This window comes from Thermobia domestica, chromosome 8, assembly GCF_964235325.1.
Source record: "Thermobia domestica chromosome 8, izTheDome1.hap1.1, whole genome shotgun sequence".
In the NCBI taxonomy this organism is placed as follows: Eukaryota; Metazoa; Arthropoda; class Insecta; order Zygentoma; family Lepismatidae; genus Thermobia; species Thermobia domestica.
In genome coordinates this window covers 32,740,534-32,752,597 of record NC_137461.1, presented here as the reverse complement: position 1 = coordinate 32,752,597, position 12,064 = coordinate 32,740,534, and the positions used below count along the sequence as shown (strand labels likewise).

At 36.0% G+C, this 12,064-nt stretch overlaps 1 protein-coding gene across 1 annotated transcript in view; it reads right to left on the bottom strand.

Moving 5' to 3' along the window:
* The window catches only part of LOC145692078 (uncharacterized), a 91,906-nt gene that overhangs the window by 26,225 nt on the left and 53,617 nt on the right, over positions 1-12,064 (bottom strand). Inside the window, exons 3-4 of the mRNA XM_081767370.1 lie at positions 8,663-8,692; positions 4,356-4,397 (exon numbers count right to left, since the gene is read on the bottom strand). Coding sequence (XP_081623496.1) covers positions 4,356-4,397; positions 8,663-8,692 — 72 coding nt within the window. The remainder of the gene's footprint in view (positions 1-4,355; positions 4,398-8,662; positions 8,693-12,064) is intronic.

Sequence of the window (12,064 nt, the reverse complement as noted above, 5' to 3'; positions counted from 1 at the left end):
TGTGACGTGGGCTTATATTGCTTTGAATAATATCCTTTGCTTTTACGTACGTTCAATAACTCCATGAAGATTTCACGTTGAAACAATTGCATTAATCATAATTCATATTTATATTACAAATTCGACAACACTATGAACGATGGTTCAGAAATTTTAAGATTTTCTTAATACACGCTGCATTTCTTGGTTTGTCTATGCAGCCATCATCACCAAGCACATCTTCGCGCGTTCAGCATCAAGCGTCTGTATTCTTACGCCTGATACTAACTTGCTTATTATTGAAAAACACCTTTTCATAGACAATATACACATTGTCGAATTTCAATTTTATTCGCTATCAATGTTATATAATCAAAGTGCTAAAAGTGATTAGGATAAGCATCGATGATGCTGGAGTTAGTTGAACTATTTCTTTCTAGAGTTATTGTCGCTTACCTTCCTTTGTGCCTTGAACAGGCAATGCAAGTCACCACCGCACAGCGTTGCCAACACATTGAAACAAATAGCACCATTTTAAAAGGTTTGCGTCAACGTATATAGAGCCTTATTCCACTTCAGATGAGACTGACTATGGAATTTAAAATGGAATGGGAGTGTGGGAGGACACACGCACACAGTATCTGGAGTAATCTTACACAAAAGATTGTCTGCTGGTTAATAGCTTTGGTGCAACATCAAGTAGGTGTTCAGTATACGTAATTGGTTAACATACGGCTCTTTACCAAGGTGACCCGCGTTCAAATCTTTCCAAACACGAAATGTAAGCGTGCTTCAATTTCCATTTCAACCCATGATCTGTGTGACGCGAAAGATGTTCTCTTGCGAAGATGAACAGAGATGTTCAAATGGTGACAATGACGGTACAGCAGTAGGTCCTTGAATGGAGACAAGGATTTATAAACTTATTTCATTCGTTCGTTCGAAATTGATATTTTCAGTTTGTTTTCATCGTTGTTTAACTAATGTAAATTCAGTGTTTTCTTTGTTTTCTTCTAATGTGCATGATATAGTAAAATACTACAGTATGCATACAGGGAATTATGATATTATTGATATACAGCATTCATTCGACAACACGCTACACATAATAGAGATTATTCTCAAAATTGAGAAGTATCTTTTTTCAGTAAATCAACAGCAAAAGCTTTTAACAGTGTTCCACATGTTTATTAACTGCCGTCTGTAAGTTACAATTTACGTGTATCTTGATCTGTATCTGTCTAGGAGTTTGTGATACCGGCGAACGTACTGGACCCGACCTAATGTAGTTATAGCAGTCAGGGGAAAGATACTTTTTCGGTAGATTGTAAAATCTATTTATATGATGTTTCTCTTTATGGAATTTGAACTTCGTAAATAATGGTAGGCCATCCTACTTTCTCCCACGAGCCGTCACTAGGGGTGAATGCAATTATTACACAATTGGTTTTAAGATGCCGGTTACATTTGTGGCTATATCTCCTTTCTTTCTTCATGTAGCAATCCAATCTACAGAAGTGTAAAGAGAATGAATTTAAGGGATAATTTATAATTCCAAGACTGACTGAAACGTACAGTTCGATTAAGAAAGGTTTAAATTATTGAGAGAAGACTTGTCTGATAGCACTGTAGAATTTTGTTATGTATATAAAATAATTCTGCTAATACTTTCTAGTTTCTTTGTTGTTGATTAAAGACATGTAGGTGTGCCCTATTAGGACTATATAGAAAATTGCGACACGGGATGTGATCCATCATCTCCATAAAAAGAATTGCACCAGAAGATCCTGTCATATGCTACTGTCGAGAAATGGGTCGCAGCGTTAAAATGTACTCACAGGAAAATTTAAAATGACCAATACAATGGCCCTCATGCGCCTTCAATGAGGACAAAATAGTGGAAAACAACATGAAATTGTCATGGACGACCTGCGACACAGACCAGACAAGAACGGTCGAAGAAATGCATACAGCACATGGTCTTGGCTCTGAGCACGAGCGACGAGTTTCAGATTCTACGCGCTTGCGATTATTCCGGACCCGAAGCTTTAGTCGGAAACTAGAAATTGGTCACGTTATTTGTATTTAACCAATAAAGTGGAATTGTATTAAATCGTGTTGGAATTCATGGTGCAAATTCAAACAATACTCTAACGTAGTGAACGTAATGATGCCAGTGACAATATTAGGTATATTTTCCAGATATGTATTAGTTTTAGATATATGATTCTATTATATTGAGATTAGAGACTCCTATTCAATTTGAAGATTCAATAACTGTCGATAAAAGAAGTCAAGTAGCTTCTCGGACTAGTTGATTTAGGTATATTTTGTTTCTTCGATTTATTAGATACATTTTGAACCTATAGATAAATCGTTCATAAAATATTTCATGGTTTGAGTTTATAGTGTTATTTGTTGCATTGTTATATCCATTATGAAAGTTCGACACAGTTCACAGCGATCATATTAGAATTAGTACTATTATTCTTATTTTTTAAATGTTTCCACTGTAATACTTTTTATCTCAATTTTATACACGTATGTTTCGATAATTCATCAAGACATGTTGCCTCATTTGAGATTATTGAAGACGGAGAGTCTAGGTGAACATATTCAGCATGTGATTCGTTGGACAAATAGTTAGTAGGGACAGTCTATTTGCATATATAGAAATGGCAATTTGATTCACCTCATCTGTTGCAGTGCCTAAAACGCATACATATAGATTTTAACTTGTTACGTAAACAGAGTAAGTAAAGAAAAAATATTTTGTCCTAAATTTGAGAACTAGTTCGTGTAGAATGAGGTTGGTTAGGGACTAAATGATAGTGTATCCGAGCGTTAAGCTTTTGGAAATTTACCTGTCAGTGGTAGAAAAATAACTATTATAATGAGAACAATAATGGTCATGATGAAAATAAACAAACATCAATAATTTAGACAAAACCTAAAGAATAACGTACATAAAATTTTCTATTAGAACAAATATTATTTTTTTACGTTATAAGTCGCTATTAAGCTTACTTTAAAGTAATTAAATAATACCTTCCTAGGAATTATAGTATTACAGAGGTTGTTTCCAATCTATGGTGACGATTTCAAACTGCACTTACCTTAAGAGAAACCTTATCGCTACCATATAGAGTGCTCTAATTGGTTGCCCTGCATCTGGGCAATTGCCCGACAACAAAGTTCCCACTGTAGGAAACTGGCACGCAGTGTAATAATGCCAAGCCGCAACCACTCATCCTGACAGGATTTCTATAACCCTTCAACAGTGCGGGGTCTCCTGTGAAACAAGGCTTTTCAGGAGGCCGAAGGCGCGAAAGTCCATCGATGACGCATTAGGAGACATCACTGGAATGTCTGTGAATGGAATGGCACGAATGCCAGTTTCTTGTGCCATTTGTTGGAGGACAGGCGGGTTGTGACCGTTATGTAAGTTGACGCCTTGTCTTGATGCACCCAGAAACGATTATTGTCCCTCCCGTAGAGATGAGAAATGTCATGGCGATAAATGAATGTCAGAGCGTTAGCCTGATAAAATTTTGAATTCACCTTATTATTATCTACACGATGTATGGTCCGCTTGCAAGATAAAGTATATAGCAATGATCATGAAGCCTGTGTCAAAACTTCCCTTGCATTCAGAGAACCATCTTTGAAAGTCCCTCGCACCTGTCGAGCGACAACAAAAATTGCACGTTGCTTGGGACTGTCATCCAGATAAACATATGCCTCAACCACTTACAACAAACTTCCATTTTTCACCGGCCAGGAACCGTTTATACAGCTTTCGGTAATTGGTGCGACGTACCTGGATGTGTTTTGGCAAAAACTTATGAACACTTTCTTCCGTCGCTTTACCAACTTCAAATCGTGGTGAATGATAGTGTGCACTGTTTTCAGTGATGTCTGTAGCCTTTACGCGATACCCCCTCTGTGGGTGGCTTCTCTCTGAAGACCAAATCAGCGATTTCCCAAATTTTAGCTCGTGTGCGGCTAGTGGTAGGCCATGGGTTGACCTGTTTCTGCCACACAGGGATATGCCTGTGTTATGCCATTTTTGGACACAGTGAATCCAATCTCATTGCACACTTTGATGATGGCACTATGCTTTAGTTCACGTCGGAAAGGGCAGTTATGTAGCCTTCCCAATAAGTACTTATTTTGGGCGGCATTTGTCCCGATATGCACTTGCCACACCTGTCACTAAGAATCAATGGGTCCGAGGTGCCCACACGACTGGCAGCTTCCTTCTCTTCTTGCTAGGTAGTGCTGCACAAAGTGTGTAATTTCGTCAGCATAGATCGGAAACAACCTCTGTAGGGATAAGTATGAAAATATATGAACATAAAAAAGAAGTAACTTACTTCCTTTCCCATCACCACAAGTGCAGCCACATGGACAGGAACCTGTAATATAACATAGCAAAAGGCAATAAATTATACTTACTTTCCAAAGTTGACACTAAATTTCAAGGTTATTTATTTTTAATTTTATAAACTGCACGAAAATTTCTGATTTTCATAACATTAACCAACATAATAATTAATATGACCTATAGAGGCTGAAACGATTCCATATAGGCAAAATGAAGAGGACAGAGTTAGGCACTGTTGAAGAGTGATCCGGATAGTGAAAGAGACGAGCGAAAATATTTTGACAGAATTAACTTTAGAAATTACAGCTATAATATAAAACTATAACTTGTATTTCGTTAAACTAGTGAAATAAGTACTTAGAGTAAGTTTGAAGTCTCTAGAACTCTGTTCTAACTTGCCTTCGGAAAGCAGAATTTACACACTTGCCATCATCATTTCTTCTTTCTTTCACTGCTTTAGGTATGTACAAAAGACCAATCAGTTCTGAAAGTTCACCTTCACTAAACCTGAACTTAATGGGTCACATTTTAACATTAACCTCTAGAAGAGGTCGAAAATGATGACTCTTGTTAAACGTTTTTGCAGCCTTCTCCATTCCTTTTAACATCTTCGCTTCCGGAATGATTGTCATCTTCAAAAATTTCACCAATTTGTAAAACAATTGCTTTCAACACTACTGCTCAGACTATAAGAATTTTGTGTGTATGTAGGTTATATAGGATAATGCAATCTTATAACATTTTGCCACTAATCACTGACAAGTCAAGGAATAAATATACGTCACATTCTTACGTCTTCTCTGTTTTTCATGTGTTATCATTCTACTTGGATAAGTACTTAAATGATTCTACTGGAAACGAATTGGCTAACAAGAACATGTTCATGATGAACGTACATGTTTTCGCGCATGGTCTCCTACTTCAATTTTATCCATTAGTATAATAACAATAGATGAAATGTAAATAATATTTCGTCACTGCAGCCACTTTGATCCTTAAAGGATCACTTACCATCAAAACCCCATTTGCAGAGTTAAATGTTCCGTGGGTAGTTGGTCGCTCTTTGTCTAGTATAAGTAATAAAAGTTGGGTTGCTATTGGTCAAATATAAAAAAACACATACATTTATATTTCACACTGACTGTCACTAACACTTTTTTACGATTGTTTGATTCTTTTATTTTCATAACTAAATAGTTATCAGTATAAAGGTAATGTTTTGTGTTTTATTGAAAGTTTCCTAAAATCATCAAGTACTGATATTCCATTAAATTTTCAGATACAATAATTGATGATATAGCTTCTTGTTTTGATTCTTTTATGGCTTTCTTTGTTTCTGTAACCAAGTATCGCGAATGTTCTTATCTCTTGTAGGAGTAATTGTCGTTACTTCTTATAATCTTGCTGTAATTTTCTCATCTTCAGTCTTCAAGTTCAATTTTCATTTTCCATCTCTTACATTTGTCATTAAATTCATGAAATTATTTTATTAGACATGCTTGCCTTCTCAGATGAAGAAATGGTCAGAATATCTGTAATTATTGAATCCATGTCTTCCTGTAACTATTCTGCATATTTACGTACAAACGCACATTCCTTGCTGTGACAGTTGTTTCACCGCTGATAGTGTGGAAGAAATAAAAGTATTCTCTGTACATTACGTAAAGACTTTGAATTATTACTATCAGTAGTTAATCGCATTTTTTCTTAAACATATTTAATATCTTCTTGTTGCATACTAATCTCTTAATTCCTTTAATTTTTTCATGAAGTTCTCAGCGAGACAATCAAATTCATCATTATTCATCGCAAACGCATAGAAAGAAACCAACGATAAAAAAACGACTCTTCACAAATTAAAATACTCGAGAATAAGTTGTTTATATGTCAGGTAAGTAAGTAATCTCTTTGTTCGAAGGCCAACAAACGTGATTATTTGACACTGCTTTTCTATCGCAATTGTTGATGTAGGTTTTACATAATGTTGTTTCCCAGATCTTATTTGGTAAAGTTGAGAGAAGCTGACCTTTTGTGATTCTTTCTTAAAGATCTTATATTTACAAAGTGCAAGTTCGAGTATATCTTTTGATGTCCATTTTTTGTTGCTCTACACATAGTTATATTTTTCGAGAAACTCTAGCGTTACACATTGTTGTTATTATTACAGGATTAGACGCAATAACAATTGATAATTATAATTTGTCGTGTACAACATACTGGAACCTAAACAGAAAAATTGATTCAAACTAGGAGTTGTGCTACTGTGGTACGCACATAGCTATAATAATCAATACATAATTGTGAAAAAAATAATTTCATTGTGACAGATTGACTATAGAAGATGATTCTAATATACAGTTCGAAAAATCACTTTCGTCTACGTTTTACAGAATCCTACCGCCGTGAAAATTACGTCAATGTAGCAGTATTGTATAGTGTGTCTTTAGGAAATTCATCATATTGTGAGAAGTCTAATTTTGTGAAAAGTGGACCGATTCTCAGAATGCTACATTGTAGCATTTTTCGATATGCACTTGGGTTGCTCCAGCATAGTCGAATAGTGCTTTAAACATAGATTTGCTTTTGAACGTTCTGTGAATACCATAGCAAAACTATATGCATTGAAACGTCCTAGTGAATTTACACCACCGCATCTAGGAAGTTGTTTGTTGCCTCGAGATAATACACTGACACAACGGGAACTTTGCAACAAAGCGTGTTATGGACACATGGTTCCGTACGTTCCAACCAACCATTTATCACGTTGTTTGCAACAAAGTTGCCTCCTAAGTTGTCTATACGTCTCATGTGTTAAAAGGCAACTATAATGTGAAACGGAAAAAATAATGTAGAAAGCTATACGAGAGCATTCTGTTTGAAGATCAATGTAAGTTCCCTGAGTAGAGCGTGGATACTCCAAACCGATTGTGCATTGATACGAACAATTACGTACTCTTATGCCGATAAGAAAAAACAAAGCATTTTTGCTCGTCAGTGCACTGAAATTTACCCATACGGTTTTAGGTTTTGGCTGGATTTCGTTACAGGGAAAAATTACGACATGGCTTTAGCAACAATGTGAAAACCAATGTAATATCGTATCAGACATTTGTTTTGATTTGTTTTAATTTCATCCATCCAAACACTACATAAGCGAACACCAGCCGTTCGTAATTTCCAAAAGAGAGACTTTCTTTTCGCAAGGAGTCCACAGTTTCTGGTGTCTTAATATGTTCCAAAAGAGGTATAATGGAATACCACTTGTACATCTACAAGTAGTCTTCCTTGGAATGTGTGCTGTCGGACACTTGTCAAAAGTACTTATAGTGACATAGAATAACCCGTGGTGAAAAGGTGCACTGAAATAGATGAGTGAAGACTTCAATCATCAATATAAATGCCTATCTCCCACTGTAGTGCATAAAAGCAGGCGTGCACACTGAATTGTTTATTATGGGTAATCCAGTATATGTACATGTAACTGAAAGTGCTAGATCTGTAGACTAGTCTTTGTAAAGAAGGACACAGTTTGGTTATCTTCAATGACATTCAAATGTACTGGATTCGAATCCATAAGTAGTTAGAAGCCAATCTAAATAGTACTGTCAGTTCCATGTTTAAAGCTACATGACAAAAATTTATGCCAAGTTGAGTATAAGATATACACAGTACAAGTGACATGAGCACAAACTCTTTCGAATTTTGGAAACAAGCGAACACTATAACGAAACAAAATAACGTAGCTTGACATGTAGTGTTAGGGTCAAAAGACACTTTCAAAACTTTTCAAGGTAATAGGAAAATAAAGAACATATTGGACTTTGTTTTTTTTTAATGTCTTCCTCATTTGTTTGTTAGGGCGATGGGATTCCTGTTTAAGAAAATGACTCATTGGATCATATTGTGCACTTCCAATTATCGGAAGCTCACTCTTCGTGTATTTCAATATCAAATTTGACGTGCCAATGTATTGCTAGCTATGTCAAGCGATAAGGACCTTGCAACCCGGCGGCGGATATTCAGATTTTACAACTTATATCGGACTGTGATTATCAATGGTGTAGGCTGTTCCACATGCTGATTGAATTCCGAAATCGCTTTTGCTGTAATTCGCTCTAGAAACATATGACTGAGATTTTACCATCACTGTCACCACCAGACACACAACTAAAAACATCCCGATACTGTGCACGCATTCTCAGTTTACGATATTCTACAATTAACATGTTGCAAATTACAGATGTGACCATAATTTTTATACCTATATGTATACTGTTATTTAGAAAGAAAACTTACCTTTATTGATGATTATTATTTGTACTCCCTCTGGAAAAAGAAAGAAAACAAACATTTCAATATTTTTCATACTAGCATATCAATAATTAAAAAGATATATCGAAAAATTTCAGTCAAACACAAGGAAACAAAATGATAAGAAGAACATAACTAAGATAAGTAATATGTTTCACGTTGTTATACTACAGTTAGTGAACCTTTGGTTATATCCTCTTGTAGTAGAATTATTAACAAGAGATGTATGCGAACAACGACACCTAGATATTTATGTGAAAATTGGTACCCTGACTATTTGAGCATCTTTAATCATTGTGGTGATAGTCACTCGGTGCGGAAATGCCTTCTTTACCCCTGAGTATAATACATATACTAAGCAGTGGCTGGGTGAGGTACTGTGTTATACCCCAAAAGCTCCTGAAAAAAGGCAGAAAATGAAAAATGTGTGCAGGAAACCTGATACTTATGGGAGGGTGACACTTGACTAAGAACACTGCAGTAGTGTCACACAAGCAGTATTGCAATCCCAACATAAACTTATATTTTCAAATAGAACGTATACCATTTTATGGCATTAAAACAATTGGCATAAAATGTAAAAAAATAAGCAAATCGTGGGTTGTCAGTCTTGTCAAGTAAGGAAGATATGAAGCTCTATAACCTTACAGAGAAATGAACAAATGTACAACAACAACATTGCAGAAGGAACAAACATACAGCAAAGTGCAAACTACAGTATGCACAGCATCCAGTAACTAACGTGCTTGATACAGGATTCACCCAAATAAAAGGCACATGTTAAAATAACCGTAGAAAGAAAAAGTTCCATGTGACATAATGTTGAAATCTGAACAGCAAGTCTTCCTTTAGCACTGCAATTCCAATGGCGTTTGTGTGGAATCAATATCTGGAACTGATCCCGAGCCTATAACACGAACTCTTTTAGGATTGCAACACTACATAAAATCCTACATGTTTTTCAAACTACAGAAACGACGGTGTAGCACCTGAAAAGAGTACAGAAAACTGTGGCACGAAAGATAACAAACCACTGACAAGAAACTACATCAGAATTGATTCGCAAAGATTAATGACCTGTGATAGGTGTCAGTCAAGAGTATAGGAAACATTAGCATATGAGACAATGATGAAGACAAAACTCACTGCATTCAGGTTACCAGTAATATGCAGCCGCAAAATATTTTAACATAATACATCAATACATACAACAGAAAAGCCATAGATAGTTTGGCAAAATAAGTACATTTCTCGCCTTAGCCTCACACAAGATATGACGTATCACCCCGTTATTTACTGCATGCTGTGCATGCTGCGGTTTACTCCCTCCAGTAAGTTTGTTCCTTCTTTCAGTAGTATTGTTCTACATATGTTCGTTTCATTGTACGGACCAAATAATTTATCAATTTTAGAGCCACAAATCTCCCTAATTTGGCAACACTGATAACTCACCTTTTGTTTATGTTCTGTCATGTTTTAATGTTATAAAATGGTATACTTTCTATTTAAAAAACTAAAAATTTGTGTTGGGATGGCACCACTGCTTGTGTGACACTACTACCGTGTTCTTGTTCAAGTGTGCCCCTCCCATAGGTATCAGGTTATCTGCAGACATTTTTCATTTTCTGCTTTTTTGGGCGTTTTGGAGTATAACACGGCAAAGCCTCACTCGGTAACTGTTTGGTATACACGTAGCGGGTAAACAAAGCATTTCCGCACCAAGTAACTATCACAACAATGATTAGCGATCCACAATTAGTCAGGGTACAAATTTTCTTGAATATCTAGCTGCTACGGTTCGCATACGTCCCTTGTAAGTAAGTATGCTATTATAAATGCCATCTCCCGAACTGTTTCTTTAGACGAGCTCTGGTAAGCAATTTTAGAGCTAATTAAACTAATAACAGTTAGAAATCATTAAGAAAACACTTTTATAAGGTGTAATGTCAAGGGAAGATGTACTTTGTGATGAGGTGAAATCAAGGAATGAAACTAATACTGAAAGCATTGGACACTCTTTCTGAATTTGAAAGCTGAAAGTTTTATGAATATTAGAAAAAGGATTTGCTCGTATCCAGTGTTTTTAGTTTTATCCCCATTTCCTTTCTGTTCCGCGAAAATAAGTATTTTATCTTTCTTAGCGCCTTTTAATAATTTTTTGAGTTGAGTTGATTTCGAGTTTAACGTCCCTTTAAGCTGCGAGACTATATGAGAAGGGATCTACTGTTTAATGTGGAATCTGAACCACATGAGCTCCCGGAGGAAATCGAACCCGGGTATCCGACGTCAAAGACGTGTACTCTAACCGCTTAGCCACGGAGGAGGTCTTTAATAAGTTTTTGCTAATAAGATAAGAACAAGGAACTACCCCAGGAAAGAGTTTTCTTCTTTCTTGTATATTTATAAAAACATTTTTTAAAAGTTTTATTTAGGTTATTTACTGTTCATTATTTATTCGATATATAATTCGATGTATTTCAATAGTAATAAATAAAGTGCGTCGGAAAGAAGGGAATGGCAGTGTTTCTCAAATACAATGAAAGTAATATAACTACGGTGGGTGAACCGAACTGTCAGTACAAATATTCCGTCGAAGTTGCCGTGATTGCGAAAAAGCGGAGCGAAACGAAAATCGTGACTTCTGTGGAAGTAATAGTGTGTTAGTAATGTCACATGCACACCACGTAGTATGGTATGATATTTCTCATATTGAAGCCAAAAGTAGAAGTTGATTTCTAGCACTTCAGGTTTTAGTAGAAAGATAATGATAAAGATAAAATGTATACTTGAAAGCTTAATTGATTACAAAATAAAACGTTTATCCCTATCTATTACAGTATAGATTAAGGTAATTATTCTTTGGTAATCAACGTAAAATCGGAACTGATTGATTTCTGCCACTTTCAACTCGAGTAGGGAGCTATGGCAGAAGATTGTAGGGAGTTGCTAGGTATACTTGTGCTAATTGTCGTTAGTATAGGTGCAATAATATCGTTCTACTCGGCCGGTCGGTAGTAGCGGCCCGTGATACATGATGCCGTCCGAATCCCACCAAACACACAGCATAACCTTCCTGGGAGTCAGTGTAGGCTTTACCCCAGATTGTGGAATATCTATTCGCTTCGACCATTATCCCTTTTGCGCATTGTTATTGTACGTTATCCACTTTCCATCACTCGTAACCAAGCGCTTCGGAAATTACTCGAATTCGTTACGTTTCATTCGAGATTCGCAGATGGAAATTCGATCGAGTAAATATGTTTTAGTGAGATCATGTAGCATCTAAATGTCAAGTTTGTTCTTGTAGGCCTATCTATCTTTATCCAAATTACCTTTAAATAATTGATGAAGGATATTTACGTCATTGACGATTTCATGACGGCATAC